Here is a 20,273-nt window from a genome sequence, read left to right on the forward strand (position 1 = left end):
TGGTGCGAAGTACTTACATTTTCAATTCACTTATTTTAAAGGTACAAAAATATTGACATACACTCAGTTTAGGTCAGCCTAACCTTTCAATTTTTTACACATCTTTTGCTTTGGATGAGGCTAAATATATACAAGTAAAAAATACTATCCTACCTCATTTCTTCCAGAATGTCACTGACAACTAAACGCCAGTTCCTCAAATTATTGGTCTTGTGGCTTCCCAAATAATATTCTGATGCATCATGATTCTATTAACACATCGTGATCAATGTCCATTAACTCCTTCACGAAAATGCTTCAGCCGTCATTGAAAATACTAAGTGACTTTCAAAATAAAAATCTTTTTGCTAAGTCCTGCTGTATGATCATTTATCACTTGAGGCTTAAGACACTTAGATCTATTTTAAACATCCCAAGTAGTCAGTGAACACAGAAATCATCATAGCATGCCATTACCATATTGCTTCTCAACATTTTAGTCAGGGCAGATTGGATCAAATTTACAGTGAGGGAAGGGAAAATCATAATTCTAAGTAAAAGGAAAAAGATTAAATAACAGGGAGCTTTTGTTGCTAGTAAAGCAGTTGCTGTTTTTTTTAAAGAATTTTTTTTGTAAAACTGGTGTTATTAATCAGTGATGCATAACAGTCTTAGCAAGCTTGGAGGACCCCCACATCTATACTACCTGAGATAGGTACCAGCTAACTAGAAACATGTGAGGAGAAGGGGTGTTTTCTTAATATTTCTTCATAGTATCTCTATTAAAACACCGCTGTGATCAGCTATCAGTAATACCATTTCTCTAAATTTCAGGATGTAGATATTCAGCCAAATATTTGGTTTATACTAAACCAAAACCTAGATCCATGTGTTTGTTCTTTATAATTATGGAACTGTTTTAAGTGGAAAAAGACACTGACTAGAGAGTATTCACTGATATCTCAGATTGTGATGCCGATGCTGTCCAACGCAAGCACATGTTGGTAAAAGCTAAGCGGATTCCAAATGAGCTCTTACATCTGCATAGCTCAGCATAACATTGCAGAGATACCGATTCAAGCAGTGTTCGTGTGGATCTGTTCCTAAAGTGATTTTTTTTTTAATTCAGCAGAGCTAGTGAACATTAGAAGACCCTGATATTTGAAGTGATTATATCATTTGCCATTACAGTTCTAGCTGGTTCAAAGCCAGCCTGTGTGTTATTACATAGCATAGCATTGTGCGAAGTTGATACATTTTAAAACAGAAAGTCCTATTTCATACAATTTGGAACAATATTTCAAATAGTGTTTGAAAAGTAATCAGTGATCTCTAATTTATGTATCGAGTAGGCATACATATAGAGTAAAAAAAAGTGAATACAGTTTGACATTCCTGAATTTTGCATGCCCAACTTGGCAATTTTAGTATTTGTCTTCTGTATTTTTATGAAAGAAACATTTTTGTACTCATTGACATTATCCTACTTAGAATTCTACTTACTGAAAATGTGTTTTGCTTCACAGTCTTGAGTTTAAGTAATTTGATGAATCTTTTTATCTTTTCATAGTTGGGAAATGGAAGGTGTCAGTCCTCACCAGTGATATCCCATCTGCAGGAACAAGCTCACAGGTTTATATTACATTGTATGGGGATCGCAGCAGTTCAGGGCCTATTTTTCTTGATGGAGAGGAAAGGAAATTATTTCAGAGAGGCAATGAAGACATCTTCACAGTAAGTAATATGTATTCAGTTTATTGCCTGTCTGTATTCTGTCAGATTACATCACATTTCAAAAGCTCTCTGATATAAAGACAATGATTTTTTATGTGTACATATCTGGAAATAAGAACCAGGACTTAAATTTGGAGCTAAATTTAGTATCCTTTCTCCCACATTCCTACCCAAAATCCAGTATGATCCAACATATTTCTTGTTTGTTTAAGAACAATCAGTCATCTTACTGAGTACCAAATAAATTATCAAGAAGTAGAAAAAAAAAAGATACTGGTCCTGTTTTTAAATTTGAAATGGAGCAACAATATTAAAAACTAGATGGTAAAGTGACAATTAGGGTATGGAGCAAATATTAAACTATGTTAAGTCCTTGTTGCCATTTTAAAGTAACATCTGTTTTTATACCTGCAGTGTATACCTATCTGAAACTGCTGTGTCTGCAAATTACAGAAGCAAATTTCTCCCCCATCATTCTTGTACTATGATGATTTAAGGGAGCCCAAATAGGTCTATCAAGAGATCCCTACTTCAGAGTGTATGTGGAATAGTCAGTGAGTATCTAGCAGGTGCCTGCTCCAGGGACATATAACAGGTGCTCTTGTGAAATAGTTTGCAGGATAGCAAGTCCTCTTTTGAGAGAAGGTACTTGATGCTACCACTGTTGAAGTGCTCACCTGTTTCATAATAGGCTTGCAGCTACCCTGGATGTAGGAAATCTTGTCCTTAGCTCTCTTCAGCCTCTCTCAGGAGAATGTGCCACTCCTGACAGTGTGCCATTCTCCATCTGAAATGTCAAAATAACAGATCAAACCAACATGTCTCATGCAGAGGCTGTCTTTATCAGTCCAGAACATGGTTACCTGGTTCTACCTGCTTCTTTGAATCTTTTCTTTCCTGCTCCCCTGGCCATTATTCATTTTACCTCCAATGATTTTTAAGTGCCAAATATGGAGACTGTCCCTGGTTTGGAACCTAGGATTTGCCTCTTAGGTAAGTATCCATAGCACTGAAGACTATAAAGTTAAAGGAATGCCCGCTCTGCTTACGCTCTCAGAAAAATCTAGATTAATTCTGATCTGTCCTAACTGTTCTGTCTCTTTACTGTTTATAACAGTAAGTTCAGGGAAGTTCACAGTGCAGGGAGTTTGTTTCATTCCCCTCTTTACTGTGTAAATGGAAATGAGAATGAATTCAGTAGAAAGACAGAATAAAGGACAACAATATCAGGCTATATCAGAGACAAAAAATGATACAGCAAGGAGGAGAGACACTCATAGTGCATTTCCAGGGCCTCAAAGATAAGCTTTCTATTTCTATGACTAAGTTCATAACTAGTGGTTTGAATAACCTTCATACAAAGCTATTCCCTCAGCATGCTGTTATCTGTACTGGACACACTTGTCCAGACTGCCCAAGAGCTAATCTTTCAAATACAGCTTTATAAGTTGATTTAATTGAAGTGGTTTATAAAAGGAAACAGCAAAGTTGAACATAATTGTTTCCAAAATTGTAAGGCATATCTTCCTGGAAGGACAGGGAAAAACTCTGAGAGGTACTTGGGAGGTGCTTAGGAGATAATGATCTGCATCAGTCAGTGGTACAGAGGCTAAACAAAGTGGGATTCTGGTGCCAGTCCAATATTTTTTTAGTGGTACCTACAGTCTGCATTCATCTCCCAGGGAGACCAGTATTCAGCGGGGAACAAAATAGCTCTAGCAACATCTTATGTCATTTAAAGGGTGCTGACAGAGATTTGTCAGAGGATTCTTTAAAGAGGTCAAGCTTCTTATGATCGTCTGGAGCAAAATACTTTGGAAACACTGGTTTAAGTGTCAGAATATTTGATACAGCATATTCCTTTAAAGAAAAATGTTACGTGGCAGTTACCCATTGGATTTTTGTTGCATATCTTTTTCTTGTGAGGAATGTGCTATGTTTCCTCAATTGTGTTCCTTTTACAGATCAATACTGGAAACCTAGGAGATCTCTATAAAATACGCATAGGACACACAAATGCAGGGAACTTCCCAGCGTGGCACTGTGATGAGGTAAAAACCCCAAGCTTTGTCTTTCCAAAAGCTGTCACTATGACAACAGAGCCATAATATGAGTCAGAAAAGCCCTTGGAGCAATTGTGTTAGTCTCATGATATGATTGCCACTTTATTTAAGATATTGTATAAGATGAATTATTTTGCAGGCAATTAAAGACATCTTATGGTGATATCTGTCTTACCTTGTTTTTTTGCAGTTTATTTATAACTGTACATTCTCTTTCTTTGAAAAAGTGTGGCTGAGTAGCAAGGAAGACTGACTCACATGGCTGGTGTAGTCTGGTCTTCTGAAGCCTTTGTATGCTGGAGAATGTGTACAGTTTTTGGAAACCTGGAAAAGAAATGACCCCTGGCTAGCCAGTTTCTTCTCAAATCTGTGGCTGGCAGATGATCCTTCTACATAGTAATAGAGCTACATGCCAAATGTTTCTAATTCTGTGTTCCTGAGGGAAAAAAAAAACATGGTAACAAATTCCTTTCCTCCCACTTAAAATGATCTCAATACAAATAAAGTAAAGATATTAAAGTGAAGAGAATCAACAAGTTCAGTTTCTAGCTTTAGTCCTGGAATGTAGTATGCAGGCTACTGGACTGGGAGTGAAAGACTTGGCTCTATCATTATATCAGTGATGTACTATATGTGCCAGTGATATATCCTGCGTGCCTGAGTAGTTTATTTCATTGTAAAGAGCTGAGTTTTTCATCCTTCTGTTAGGAAATGGCAGTTTATAAAGTGCTTTAGGATTTGCAGGTCAACTCACTATCACAACTCATATTTCAGGGTAAATTCATACCTAGCAGAAAGTGCCCACTGAAGTTTCATATTCGCTAACGAGTGTTTGAGCTCTGTGGCCATGTCATGCTTTAACTAGCTCTTTTTATTTAGGACCAAAACTCAGTAATAAGACCATTCATGTGTGACTTAGGTAATCCTAGCTAAAGTTCAGGATCCTTTGAGTCTCTAGTCATGTATTCCTACATCAAAATATTGTGTCATATGCACTTCACTGTGTCTAAGAAGTTTCATGCTAGAATTCTTGAGATTATATCTGCATCAGTTGAGGTGAGGATTGCCTGACAGGAAAGCTGAAGCATTTGTTTCTCTGCTTTGTTTTGGGGAATGCTGAAGTCAGAATACCCCTTAAAATACTTTTTACTTCTGATTTCTTTTCATACGTGCATGTGAGCACACAATGAAAGGGTGAAAAATGACTCCTAGTTTTGTCCTGTGATGCAGAGGAACAGGTTACCAACTAATGAGGTGTACCTGAGGTGAAGAGCAGCTAGAAGAGAACAGTGAATTCTAAATGTGTAAAAGGTTCATTTCTATGCTTAATTTTTTTTTAGGAGTTTTGGTTATCCTAAAATCTGACTCAACAAATGAACTTTTCCATGCTGGTTGTACATCAGTCTTTGTGAACAGAAGCTACAGTGTGTGGTTGTATATAACACATACTGAAAGATTAAAAGTGTCTGACAAAAAAAAAAAGAAAGAAAAAATAAAAAGCTTTTTTTTTGTCTTCTCATTTCCCAGCTGGGACATTTTAATTTAAGCCAATAGGAAAATTTTAAAAGAAGTGATTTAGCACTTCAGTGTATCCTGTTGATTAATGGTTTACAAATTTCATTTTTTCTCCTTACCAAACCTCAATTCAAACCTCAACCACAGTTTTAGGCAGTGATCCATCAACCAGGGTTTAGTCATTCCCTGTTTGAGATTTTAGGGAGAGAATCAAAGAAACTATATGCACTCTGCTCAAAAAGCTCTTGAAGAAACCCGAAATTTGTATCATATCTGTGGCTCTCCTAAAGCTGAAATGGTTTGAGGCTTGCAAATGACCACAGAGGTGTTAATTTTCTAACTCCAAGTTCCCTTTTCATGATTTCCCAGTAGATGTTGATAGTCTGAGGTTATGCTAGGTTTTTCAGATGAGAAGAATTTCATTCTTTAAAGTTTAGTATATAAGCAGTCAAAAAAAAGATTAAAGTGTTCCAAGTAATTTTTAATTTATTTAATATTCCAATTAAGGAACTTAGATTCTATAAAGCTCAGAGCAGGAGTGAAATTATGGGTAGAAGTGCCTTCGCTTCTCTCAGTTGTACCGAAATCTAGCATAGCTTCTAGCATAAATTAACAAAATCAAGGACTATTCAAATATATAGCAACTTTTGAAATGCTGACTATGGAAAACTTTGAATTATAGGTTAACTAAAGCTCTTTCTTTTCTTCAGCTGGTGTGACCACACAGTCTCTTCATATTATGTACAAGTTTTCTTCTTATGGAAGAAAATTGTCTTTGACATGTTGGTGTTGTGTCTAGTGCTTTCATAGTGGATTTATGCCACAAGCAGTGTTAACGAATCAAAACCTGTTCCTTTAATACCTGTTGTAATAAGAAAACAGGTTAAAAGAATGCTATTGCAAGTATTACTGTTTGGTAAACCATGCCACCTGGTGCAGGTATGCATGAATCTATTAACTTGAACAACATGGCTATTCTTTTCAGGAAGGTATCTGAGCCAATAATTCCAATTTTGTGGCACTTTACTTGAGTTACCCGAAGGGTCAGAGATTTTTGTATCCAGGGAACAGGCATGCCCCAAAAACATGGTTCTATGATCCTATCTGTTAGCACAGAACTTTACCTGTACAGATTTCAGCAGGTTCCCACAGACATCAAGTCCTCTACTACTCCAATTCAGGTTGCAGTGACTTAAATTGTAATTCCTGGTGCTGCTTTAGGTGCGGTTGCTGAACCTCTACTCAGGAGAGCAGTTTTACTTCCCTGCACGTCGATGGCTAACCTGGGACCAAGGTGATGGGGAAATCTGTCTGGAGCTTCCTGTTTTACATCATGGTCAACCAGTTCTTCCAGGTAAGCCTAATACCACATCAGCCAAGTCAGGCCACAAACTCAGGCTGATAGAGATGCACTTCCTGTTTTCATCAGTCCCTCTACTACTTTTTGGCAATTAAAATGCTTCTTCTGTGCACTTTTCCTCTGATTACTCGACATACTCAGATTAAAAAGGTTAAAATTCACTGAAGGGGAGATGGCAGAGTCCTTAATGAGATGAATTTTCCATTGTTTTCAAAAAGACTCCTGCTTTGGTAAGACTTTCAGCATCTAAAAGTAGAGACAATGGTAACAACAATGGTAACAACATAAACATAAACATAAACAACATTCATAAAAATCAGGAAACAGAAGAAACATATGACAATCATGAGTCAGATCACAAATTCTGCTAGGGATTATAATTTGGTATGACTATTACAGCTGCTGTTTTAATTTTAATTTCTATATTTGGAATAAAACTTTAACAACACTTTCAATTTTTTACAAGTATACAAATCCCCATCATTTTCATGCTAATATCAAGATTGCTTTGTAATTTTAAGGGCCCGGGATACTAAACAATGGCAACATTATTAGGTGCTGCTGCTGTTGTGGTATTAGTGATTGTAATGCCCTATCTTTTGCGGTCCTGTACCAATTCCTGTCACCCATGTAGTGAGGCAGGCTTCAGTCTCTTCTCCAGAATAACTACAGATAGGACAAGATAAAATGGCCTCAAGTTGCACTAGAGGAGGTTCAGGTTATACATTAGGAAAATTTTCTACACAGAAGGACTAGTTAAACATTGGAACAGGCTGCCCAAGGAAGTGGTGGAGTCACCATCTCTGGCAATGTTCAAGAAACGTGTAGCTGAGGCACCTAGGCACATGGTTTGACAGGTGTGGAGGTGATGGGTTTATGTTTAGACTTAATGATCTTGAAGGTCTCTTCCAATTCTATGATTCTATATGGGATTATTTTTGCTATACTGTCTCTCTGCTTTAGCAATGGGAAGGAGGTGGGCAAAGGCTGTGCTTCCTTTTCCATTCTCCACAGCTGGCACTGCTGCTTCCTAGCCCCAGGAAAGCACAGGAGCAGAGCAGGACCAGCATTTCTGAGGAGAGATGTTGGTGAGGAAGCAAGAAGCTGTTGTAGAGATTCCTATCTTTTAGGATGTACATGTGATAGGAGAAATGTCATTGCAATATCAATGTTACTGAAGTTTTCTCTTGAGCAAGATCCACCTGGGATGTGTTCCAGGTCCTCCTCTTCTCTCTTTCTGGGAAAACTGCAGAATATAAGATTAATAGGATATGAGAAATTCCCACTATTAGGCTCCAAAAGCTACTGACTTACCTTTCAGAATGTTTAATAGTATAACAATACTCGATGTATTGCAGTACTTTTGCTGATCAGGTATGAAACGTTACCCCCCGTAAGTTTTATGGGTACAGGCTAGAGGAGGAGGAAAAAAAGATAATTTGAGTGTCTGGAAAAGGCATGTGAATGTGGAGATACATGCCATCAGATATTTTAGTAATGGAGAGCTGAGTGGCCTCGATCTGTATTTGTGCCTATGATGACTGAGCACTGAGGTTAAGAACTTGAAAAGAAGAGTGGAAAAAATTGTGTGTGACTCATTAATATGCCTTTGAAAGAAAAAGAACAGCAGGAAAGACTTTTTCCAGCAGTCTAGTTAGCAGAAGTAAATGGCTCATGAAATGCTGTGAAGAAGTGTTGTCCAGCACTAACCACAGTGAACTGGGATGCAGAATAACTGTTCTGCATCCTTATGCCCCAAGAAATGAAAAATCCCAGAAGTAATGAGCCTCCTTCCTCTCAGGTTTGATCTCTTTGGGAGACTCCTAATACTATAAGCATAGGGGAACTAGTGCAATAGTAAAAAAATCCAATATTTTAAATAAACAGTAATTAATGATCATTAACATGTTATTAATTAATTATCATTAACATGTAATTAATTTGAATAAATTTGAATTCCTACCTTGCAATATCGGTTCTTTTCCAGAGCTTCCTTCCTTACTGAATATTCTGGCACCTTGACCATACATACATGATTTCTAATTTCAGGCTCTTCTTTCTAAGTTGTTCCTTTGTTTCTGAAATAAATAAATAATGAAAGATTTTTATTATCAGGTAATCCTGAAATATCATAAACTACAACAGCACACTTAAACGACTCTCTCAATCTGCATTTTATCTTTGGTAACGTCACCCTCACACAGCAAAGGAAGAAATGAACGTCTGTATACGTTTGCCATACTCGGTATAAGAGGAGTTGTGTGAAGGGTGGGAGAAGGGAGTTTCTGCTCTAACTCAGTAATTGAAAGAGCCTCTGCTGCTTTCTGCCAATGTTAGATTTCAGCATGAGAAGAAAAGAAAGCAGAGCTTTTAGCTTCAGAGAAGACAGTTTGATAACAGAACAAATGAAGAGGACTGGATTCAGTCTAAAAGAGAGATGATGAGAGGCACTTTATAACCAATTTCTGAACAAGATGAGGCTGAAACACTTTTTGATTTAATAGTCTTTCATATTCACGAGAAAAAATGTGGGAATTAAATAAAACTGTTAAGAAATATTACATAGAGACTTCATGGCTCTGATTTTGAGGCACCAAACAGCAATACATTTGACTTTTTTTCCTGAACTCTCCTAATTTTGACCCTTTCTACCCACGAATTATGACAGTGTCTTTAATTATATGCCATTGCACTATGCTCTGGGGATAAATCAGCATTACACAGCAGTTGGTGACTGTTGGACTTCTACTTTTCATGTCACAGAAACCGAAAATGGATAGTTAATGTAAGAGGGAAATGTATGAAGATAGAGGATTGTCATGATTTTAGATATGGAGTGTGGACATGGAGAAATGAATTCTACATCCTGCCTCTACTACAGTCTCTACACGGAATGGGATATCATTTTACACAGATATGTTAGAGAAAAATAGGAAAGTAAATAGATCAGGTGGTGACATGGTACACAGTGTAGATAAAGTAAAATATTGGCTGACAGCTCTTAAATGAAAATTATTTTAAGTACTGAGACAGCTATATTCTGAGAAAAACCGTCAAAAGCTTCTGTCATGAATACATGGCTTTTTTTTCCCCTACCATCTAGTTGATCAGACAAAGAAGTACATTCTACTTTTTTGTCCTACTTCTCATAATTCATAGGTAGAGGAGGGGAAAAAATAAGTTTCACAAATAATCTTAACTCTAACACTAAATTTAGAGTACCATGTTTACAAATATAATGTTTTATACTTATAGACCAAAATAGATGTAAAGAATACAGTTCCCTCTCTCAGTCTCTGTTCTGAAAACTAATCCATGGAGTATCTAAAGGAAAGACTACTAATCTAATAACATGTAGGATAAAAAGTGTAAGAATTATAAATTCTAGGATGATCCTTAGCTTTATGAAAGGGTAAGGGAAGTGTCAAAACTTGTTTAAAATGCTAGATTTGTTTATTTAACTGTTTCAAGCCTTTGTTCTTGAATTTTTTACAGAGTATGTCTGTAGTACAATATTCCAGTGGAGCGTAGAGCTACCTAGTGAGCACATCTAAATGAGCTCACTTTGATGTTAGAAGCAACCTAATCCTAGTGCTCTGTGCGGGCGCATTAAAATAATGCATGCAGACTGCATACTGATTTAGCTAGATTGTTGCTTCTATCTAAACTTGCTCAAGAGCAGCTTGTATGGTAAACCATGCAGAAATGCCATATGAATAAATATGAGATAAACATAAAGAAATAAAAATGAAGAGAAGACTGGAAAAAAAACACTTGGCACAAGTCCAGATATGGATTGCTCATGAGTAAGTTGGTACTGGTTATTAAATGAACGTGTTTGGCCATCAGAAGAGTGAGATCTGAGCAATCTCCTACTGATGTACTGGAATCAAACTTCATAACTTCATATTTCAGGTGGGAAGGATAGTAGAATGATGGTAATGTTGGTATGGTTCTGGACCCAGAAGTCCAGAAATTTTTTTCTGTTTGGAAAGGCAGAGAAGGACAAGGGCATCTACATCCAGAACAGGAGATTGTTTTCTCTGGCTTTCATTCATTCTTTTTGTATTTCATTTGGTCTAACAAAATATTATTACTGCCTATAAACTTTTCCTTTCTCATGTTCCTACTGAAGAATATTACTGCATAATTTGTATAATTGCAAATTCTGAATTTTCTGGGTTTCCTACATCTATATTTTAATAAGTACAGTTTATATATGAATATCTATTATTTACATATCAACATCTTGAGCTTCAGGGATTTTGACTTAGATTTTGTTTTATTGTGGATTATACATTTCCACTAAGTAGTTATTAAATTTAGGTCCTAGATTTTTCCTCACAAACTCACAATATTTAAAGAATTTTCATATTAATATAATAAAAGTTTATACTATCCTATTGCATGAAGCACTAAAATATTAAAGCAACACAGCTTTCTCAATTCTAAGGTCCTAGAAAATGAAAACAATGGTGCTACATTTTTGCTTGTTGAGTTAACCAATACATTCAAAAGGTTCATGACATCTGTTGATTGTTTAAGTCTTGATCTCACTTATGATCATTCTAAACTTAAACTTATGTCCCTTACTTTTCTGCTTTATGATGACTTCAAGAGAGGCTGCAGAACCAAAAAATACTGTTGTGCATTTAAAACTCAGTTCTGTTTGCATTCTCCACAGTGGCATTCTGGGATAAAAAACATAAATATAAAAACAGGAACAAACTTGTACATTATTTTACTTAATAGATTTTTTTAAAAAAACTTTATATGATAGCTGCCCCTAAAAGAAACTCTATAGTCACTTTTGCAGCTGTATGATACTATAACTATGATAGTGTTTGCTATATGAAAAGCTGTCATCTTTTATTTTCAGTGACTATCTATGAAGTGCATGTGACAACGGGAGAGCTGTGGAATGCTGGAACTGAAGCTGATGTCTATATTTCTATCTATGGAGAAAAAGGTGATACAGGTTCAAGACAGCTACACAGGTCACCAAAACCCAAGAAATTTTTAAAAGGACAAGTGAGTAAAAAACAATATATTTTCTGAAGTGTTTGGCTTGTTTTTCTCTCTCAGTTATCCCAGAAAAAAGTATAATTATAAAAAATGTAATTATTGTACTTCAATATTCCCTCCCAAATTGCATAATTAAGCTAAAGTTACTTTCAGAAGGCATAGCTGTTTTAGGAAGATAATTTAAAATTTGTTTATGCAATAGGTAAACTGCATACTTTTATTTTTAATTCTTTAAATAGTTTGAGTCAATAGGTGGAAAGAAAATGAAACTTTACATTTTAAATCTGCATTTCTAATGTTGAAGTCCGCTGCAGTTTGTAACTATTTAGTCAATTAAGTTTTGAATAGGTTTCTGTTTTCTGACTCTGATCCACTCATCTGAGTGGAAATACTCCTATTAACAAAGTGATCAGGCTTCATTATTTCTGTTGTTTCAAGAATCCTGTCTTGCTTGATTTGTCCTGATGTTACCTGATATTTTATAGATCATGCTTGACAAAAGTTTTATGGGTTTAAGAAGATCTTTTGGATTCCATGGCTGAAGACTATTTTGCTTTTTAGATCTTAGTGAATTTTTGTTGATTGATTACAGACAGACAACTTTCCTGTTGAAGCTGTGCACCTTGGGCATCTCTACAAGATTGTTATTGGGCACAATGGCCTTGGATCAGGTCAGAGGTGTTTATAATTGCTGAATACTGTGTACAGAATTTTGTAAACATTTGAGTCTAAATGCAGTATAAAATAGCAGCATATTTTGAATCAGGTAGCAGGGTTGTACAGATGGGGCAATGTTAAACAAGTCATAAAATAATTCTCTGCCTTTTTTCTCCCCCATGCTCAATCATATCCCATTCTTCCCATGTTTACCTGCATTTCAATATTTTCTCTAAGTGTTAAGGAAAGAGCACAACTGTTTTGTAATCCCCCTCCATGAGTGGCTGTTGCTGGATGCCTCTGATCCGGGGCTCACTCAGAGATAATGCTCAGATACTTCTGAGGGAATGAAAGAGAGAAGCTAAGGTATTTCTGTGCCGCACTCTTTCCTGCCCTATTTCTAGATGGAGAATTGCTGGAGGTTTTGTTTATCTCTTTTGTGGTAGACAACTGGTGAAGAATGCAATTAATGAATACATTTCCTTTTGAAAAAGGAGACTTTTTGAATAAAGAATAGTCACCCCTACAGCTTTTCAGCAGTTCTTCTTCATAAGACTACATAGAATTGGGAAGGAAAATAGGAAAAGGAGAAAACCCTTTGTGGGAGGAAGGTCCTGCCTTCCTTCTCTACCCCAGCCACCTGCTGTGAATTTCTCAGTGAAAGTCCGCGTTTTGTTTGCAACTTCCTGTTTTAAGGAAGTACTCCGCTATTTCTGTTTTAATTATAAATTCATTTGTACTGTACACATAGAAACTCAGACGAGCTATGCCAAATGCAATGAGAGTTTCTCTCTGTCTGTCTGCATTGAGAAAGTGTGAGGAAAAAACGTTTTCTGGTCCAGGTGTCTTTGGCCTCTTTGGTTTGCAAATCGCTCTAAAACTTCCAGACAAGAACCCTTTTGAAAAAAAGAAAAAAAGGAAGCCTGCTGATAACAGTCTCACATTTGTCTTTTACCTTCAATAGACCATTCACAGTTTTATGGACTGCTGGACATTTGTAGATCAGAGTGAGATAAAGTGCAATCCCGTTTCAGTCTTGATAACAGAATTATTTCTTACCAATAATTGAGTTATATTTTGATTTTGATTTGGTTTTCAGTTTGTTTGTCGCCCAGATTTCATTGTGTCTTAAGATCCTTTTCATAGAATCATAGAATCATTATGGTTGGAAAAGACTTTCAAGATCATCAAGTCCAACCATAAGTCCCTCAGCAACATGCATGTTAAGCCATGTTAAACCAGGGCAGCCTGTTGCAATGGTTGACTACTCTTTCTGTGTATATTTTTTCCTAATATCAAGGCCTCAGAACTGAACCATGTCAAAAAAATTGACTTGATCATGGGCAGTGAGGAGTGGTGTGTGTAATCACAGTTATGACAGCTAGGTAGAGAACAAGCAGCTTGCAGACCCATAAGCTGACTCCAACCTGTCTACAGCATGTACTGTCTCCTGTACAGCTATGAGGACAGCTGTGACACTAGAAATCTGCCATTGGAACTGACATTGCAGTTGACTGGACATTGCAGTTCCAGTGCAGGACAGTAAGGCACAGGAAGCCAGACTTCATTAAATATACTGCTCATAAATTAATTTTTATTTTGAAATTTGTTTTAAGGAAATGGCTGGTTTCTGGACAAGGTTGTAATCAAGGATCCTATCACAGATCTGGATTATACTTTCTTTTGTCACAGGTTGGTAATGTTTCAGTTGGGATAGGTTTTTAATAAAGCTCTACTTGCTCATACTTTTTCTTCTGAAATATCCCATCAATGGAGAAGCATGTTTCCTAAAAAGTGAGCTGAAATGATCTGATTCATTTTACAATTCTGTGATGATAAAAGGTTGTTTCTACCTTAACACCTGATACAATAGAGATAATGAATAATCAGTGAAAAATCCTGCAAGGAAAGTTTCCATTCTTGCACTTTATGAAATATGTAATATGTATTTTCTGGCACTTTCTTCATATCCAAAACTTTGAATCTGACACAAGCTGATCCTTCTACATAATAAAATACAAGATTTTTCAGAAGAGTGGGCTGCTATATCTCTAAAAGACTAAGCCGACTTTATAGAAATCAGTAGGAATATTTCGAGCTTGGTGAGCTCAGAATCAGCCTTCAAGCTTTTGTGGAATGGTGATCACTAAGGTAGCTATCTGAGCATCTCTTTTCCTCTTGTTTGCCTTATGGTCTGTTAATCAACTGCAACATAATTTTAAGCAATTTTAATTTTCCTGACTTTCCCCCTGCAGATATTGCTCCTCTGAATCTTCTGTTCTATGGCTCACTTCTAATTTTATCTATTCCTGGTTAATTCTCAACATCTTAATTGATAAAGATCAGTGCAAATATTAGGAAGGGCAAAGTCCAGTCACGTATGAATACAGCTAGAGCTTGCCAGTGACATCTCAATTCTATTTCCTTCTCTCACTTCTCTGAGTAAATAAATAACTGCCTAAGACAGCTCCAAGTGAGCGATGTGCACACTGAAGCTGATTTATGTGTGAGTAAGGGCTTTCTGCCTATCAGAAACAGCACCTCATCTTTGCCTGACCTAATTTTGCTTCTGTATTCTAGATGAGATGAACTGCTATGAAGAGATCTATAATGCTAGTTTCATACATAATTTAGGGAGAGTTCAAATCCATTTCAGGCAGAAAAATACAGTGTATGTGCTAGTTATTGCTAGGGTTTGATACCATTCTTGCTGATTTTGCACTCATAATGTGTAAAACCCTTTGACTGAAACAGAGTTAGACTTAATTTAGGTAAGTATATGTGAAGCAAGTACAAAGGCATTGTAAAAATATAATTGAGATGTAGCAGGAGTGTTGTCTGTTGTATTTGCCTTTCTGTGTAGGGATTTGCAGAACACAGTAAAGTTTTTATCCTGCTCTAGCCTTTTGTAGACAGGAAGAGAAAACATTATGCCACTGCAGGTTTCGTTATTGATCTGGGCTCAATCTGATCCCTCTGATTTAAAATTACTGCCTTAGCCCCTTGTATATCTCTTCAGGAAAACATTTAAGTATATGTTTCATCAAGAACCACCCACACATGCCCCCAGAAAAGAAAACAAATCAAAATGTACTTCTGCAAAAGCCAAGCTCATTTCCTTAAAAACAGATATTTATACTGTTTGGCAGCCTTGGGGTCCTAATGAACACAACAGAAGGATTTAGCATGCAAATATCATGCACAGTGTATTGTGGGAATTACAAATAAAGTTTAAAACACTGAAATCATTTCTGGTTTTTAGATGGCTGGATCATGGGCAGGATGATGGCAAAATCGCTAGAGAACTGACCGTGACAGATTCTGGCCCATTTTCTGGAAGTAAGTGAAAACTGGTGGGGAGAACGCGGCCTAACTATGGATGTATCACAGGGCCTGAGGATGCTGTGTAAACTAATCATGTGGTTTTTGTCTGTACAGGGCAAGAGCTGAGGCTCAAGAGTGAGGAAAGTGTAAGAACTTACTTTTTTATTGTTTTCTTAAACTATTATTGTGATTGAAAATGGGCTTTGAGGTCAGTTCTTCTCATGTACCTCAAATTAGTGTGTTGCATCTTCTCATAAGTCTTTTCTTCTTGTTTACAAAACCAGTGGGCTGCTGAAAAGTGGAAGTTTCAAGAAGGAAATAAGCTTCAGTTCTACAACAGGCTCACCCGTGGTTTCATATGCCTCAGTCCAGATGGGAAAGTTGATGCTCTTGGTGATAAGAAAAACAAATATGGTAAAGGATTTTTCATCTGTTTTTATATATAAAATATACAAAAGCGGGGGACTTCATATTTCCCTGGGATCTTTCTGTAGTCATTCCTGCTGTGAATCTTAGATCTACCTTCTTCCTTAAAGAGATGTTTACATTACCTGCAAGAAAGAAACAAAAATAAAAAAAAACTCCCATGATATCTTTTCACTGCCTTTCTCTAAGAAAACAGAAACTTCTTGTCACTTGGGGTTTGGATGATCTGTGTTGGAACTGCCATATCAAGAACAGTTAATATCTTCTGTAACTAGAACAGATCCACCAAAACTAAAAAGTAACAATTTCAAGTTTTCAGGTGTAATCCTCCAGTTTTGTTTCATCCTCGCCTTTTGTTTTAATGGTTTTCTTTCCAGTTTCTCCTGTTTATCATCTTCCATCTTACCATGATACTAGCACTTATTCTAGCTAGTATGAGATCAGGCACCAGTATTTTTCTTATCTTGGTAGTGATAGATCTGTTCAGCCTTTCTCACATCTTTTCTGGGACCTTGCATACATCTTTTTGGAAGTAATGACAGAATAGACTCTTAAAGCACGCATGAAACAGTACAGGAAGAGCAGTGAAATAATACTCAGCATAGCTAATAAAAGCATTTCAGAAAAACTGTTGCTCAAAAGCTTGAATGGATAATACGAGGTATTGGTGGTATTACCAAGCATTGAAAGTGAAATTTATTCTATTTTGATAAAGCTATTTTTATGATTTATCAGTATTGGTTTTTGAATTCAAGTTGTCTGGTGATTTGAACACTGAATAACTCAAGAGATTTGAACTATTGCATGAACATTTCAGAGTGCTTAAAAAACAGTTGCCCAGCAATGTCCTTCCTTTGAGGAGTTCCACTCAAGATCACAAACTGTGACTTGGTTAGTGAAAGAACAGACTATCGTAGGAACTTGATCTCTAAGCTATGCTGATGCAGGAAGCGTACCTTTGCTGTTTGTTAATGTTGTGTCTTTGATTGATGGATTGTCTGATTTGATTTCATAAGGCATCACAATATTCATAATCTCCTGACATGTAGAATTCAAATTCACATTGCAGATTTTTTTCCAATGTACTTTTCTTTCTGAAAATTAATGCATTTCTAGTGGTATTTTCAGATACAAGCATGTTGCCTTTTTATTGCATTCTGCACATTTTTAGTGTATTTTTATATTTTTAGAGCATTTTTACATGCTATTTTATGTGTTTAAATTCCCCATGAATATTACCTGTACAAGTTTATATGAGCTATATGATCAATCTGTGTGTAACTGTGCAAACCCAATGCACAACCACCACAAATATCAGTAATTAAATACAATAAATATAATTAATTATCTTAGAAACAAAGCTAGATCAAAAAGAAATTGGTGTAGACTGGCTGTTAATTAATTATATTGGAAGTCAGAAAAATATTTCCATGAATAATACGATGTGCAGCCTCCCAAAGACTTAGTAACAATGAGGAATTAAACCAGTGATCAGAAAAAGCTTGATTTTTTACAATATTATAAAGTTGCCCTGATATCAGAGGAATAAACGTATTCACCCACGAAGAAGTATGTCATCCTATTTTTATATTTCCGTGCACAAAATGAACACAATACAAAATTAATATAGGCACCTATCATATAATTTTTCTGCCTTCAGAGCAACATCTTCCTCTATTTCTGTCAGATTTGTTTGGGTTACTCATATATGCAGTAGTTTGTATGGCAGCTCGAGCATGTAAACAAGTACAGCAGAAGTCAATGTCAATGCATTGACTTGGAAAAATTATGATTTAAATTTTCATTTTGGGACTCTGCTGCTATGCATGTGTTTTGGAATAAAGTCTTCCAACATATACTATCCGCTTATATTTCCTAACAGGAAACTGCACATCTCAGATATTGGTAGAACTGCTTAATAATAAATATGAGCCTAGATTTTTACCAGATTTAAGTAATATATTTAAAAGGTCTTCAAAGTGGTCCTGGCAAATTATACCAGGTGATGATTGGTCCAGGGTTTTTAATTTCCCAGATAATTCTATTTCCATATAAAACAGAAGACCCAAATGGACAATTATGCATCACTTCCTGTGTTGCTCTGAGCGGTGGAAATCACATCACTATTTTAGGTCCAAGGTCTCCTATAGGTTGTGGTGCCATCCCAATGAGCACAATGAGCATTGCCTGAATATAATTCTCTTTTCCCAGTGACACTGCCAAAGTTTTATATCCCCCAGGACTCATCTGGAGGCAGCTGCAGCCTCCAAATGGGGTGATTTGAAGTCATAGTGCAATAGTTGTTATAACAATCAACTGCTGCTGGTGGGGACAATAAAAGTGTCATTTCATCACTATTATGGAGCTAGAAGAGGCAACTGTTAAGCATGTTGGACAATTAAACATTTTAGAAGCATGAGTCTCACTGCAAAATTTGCTTTATAAATCCTAATATTAATATAGAAAAATTGTTTTCCTGCCTGAGAGTTTTACACTACTTACATTGCAGGAATTCAGTTACTATAACGCAGTTCATTGCATTGACATCCTTGGCTTCCTTTTTACGGAATTTTAAATTTTTTAAAAAATACATTTCAAAATTTTTATGTTAGTAAATACTTAAATCATTCTTTCCCCTTGAAAATGATAAATCAGATATTGTAATTAGATGCAAATACAAATTAATAATCTTTCATGCTTCTACTATTTTTTCATTAAACTCTTAGGCATTTTTGATGTAATTGTCAAAAGGAGAAATATATATGTATTCAGCAGTCATCAGATGCCACATCTTGCTCTTGCTGTTGTCAGTGGCTACGTAACCGGAAAGGTAGGAAATGCTTTCATTCCTGTTTCACGATAATATCTCATTATCTGACTAAATATAATACTGGTCTTAATCTGTTTAATAAATAATCATGCTTCCGATCAGATAAGAAGCTAAGACCTGCAGAATGGACCCAGTACCATTGCTATTTGCCATTCCTAGGCAAATTCAAACCTAAGTTTTGTTTATAGACTATATCTCATAGTCCAATTTTTAATCCTTACTTATTTTTTCTAACGGACAAATTGGTTTTGTGTATCAATACCAGACTGTTTCAAGCTGTAATTTATATTGACTTGCCACATGATGACAAGATACTTGGAATGTCCAAATATCTCCTCATTTTGGATGAACATGAGTTTTAAGGGCTGATTTTAAATGCCCGTTTATTTCCTTTGTGTTTTGTTCCTAAGTGATCTGCCTATCATAAACCAACTAAAATATTCCAGCTTTATTTTGATCCTTACTGTTTCATCCAATCTTCAAAGGCTTACTACTGCTTTTCTTCAGCACTGGCAATATGGAAGGGGGCAATGGAGCTGTGGAGTTAGTTCCTGCTGATGGAACTCCCTACTGACAAGGAAAGAAACTCTTTCCCTTTCTATTATTTAATCAGTGAATGATCTAATAGTCAAAGCAGGCCCCATTCCTCTTACATGATGTGCACTGGCATTAGAGGGAATAGAAAGCCCTCAGCAGAATTAGGTCTCTCAATGGGAATAGTTACAAGCTGCCAGGCAAACTGTCAGATCCGCTTGCAGGACTTGCTAGTGTTCATGTTCATTAGTAAAATTCTAATAAAGAGATCCTCTTGCAGCCAATGCCATTGCATGCAGGATGTAGTGTTCATGTTCATTAGTAAAATTCTAATAAAGAGATCCTCTTGCAGCCAATGCCATTGCATGCAGGATGTATCACCACAACAGGGTATTAACTGCGTGCTTGAATTTTGGGGTTTGTCTTTTCATCTCTGCTACTGACACATGTTATGAGCTTGAACAACCTGGATCTTTTTTTTCTTTTTTTTTTTGCTCTGTTTCCCAGGGAATATGAGAAAAAAAAATGCTTTTACTTAAAAGTCTTTGAGGTCCTTGGAATAAGGACATGTAAATATAAACCAAAATGACAATAAAAAGATGACATTGACCTTGAAATGCACATCTGATCATATTTTGAAGGACATGCTATCTTATTTGTTTCAGAATCGCCTATGAAATACATCCATTTTTTTCCTTTATTTTTCAAAGTCTATATAGGGTCTGATAGATTTTTTTTTGAGCGTGAAAATCTCTCTTCAAAATGTAGTGTCTTGTAAAGGAAAATTTTCTCTAGAAATATTAATTTTTTGAATTTTGAAAAATGC

The 20,273-nt window shown here is 36.1% G+C and overlaps 1 protein-coding gene across 1 annotated transcript in view; it reads left to right on the forward strand.

Moving 5' to 3' along the window:
- Positions 1-20,273, forward strand: part of LOC104575099 (RP1 axonemal microtubule associated) — a 166,632-nt gene that overhangs the window by 16,333 nt on the left and 130,026 nt on the right. The window contains exons 3-12 of the mRNA XM_088540133.1: positions 1,550-1,713; positions 3,678-3,764; positions 6,513-6,645; positions 11,531-11,682; positions 12,269-12,347; positions 13,950-14,025; positions 15,596-15,672; positions 15,772-15,803; positions 15,942-16,071; positions 18,810-18,913. Of these exons, the coding sequence (XP_088396259.1) occupies positions 1,550-1,713; positions 3,678-3,764; positions 6,513-6,645; positions 11,531-11,682; positions 12,269-12,347; positions 13,950-14,025; positions 15,596-15,672; positions 15,772-15,803; positions 15,942-16,071; positions 18,810-18,913 (1,034 nt within the window). The remainder of the gene's footprint in view (positions 1-1,549; positions 1,714-3,677; positions 3,765-6,512; positions 6,646-11,530; positions 11,683-12,268; positions 12,348-13,949; positions 14,026-15,595; positions 15,673-15,771; positions 15,804-15,941; positions 16,072-18,809; positions 18,914-20,273) is intronic.

The sequence above is a fragment of the Tinamus guttatus genome, unplaced genomic scaffold, assembly GCF_059628265.1.
Source record: "Tinamus guttatus ecotype Peru unplaced genomic scaffold, ASM5962826v1 Tinamus_guttatus_pri_ptg000056l, whole genome shotgun sequence".
Classification (NCBI taxonomy): domain Eukaryota; kingdom Metazoa; phylum Chordata; class Aves; order Tinamiformes; family Tinamidae; genus Tinamus; species Tinamus guttatus.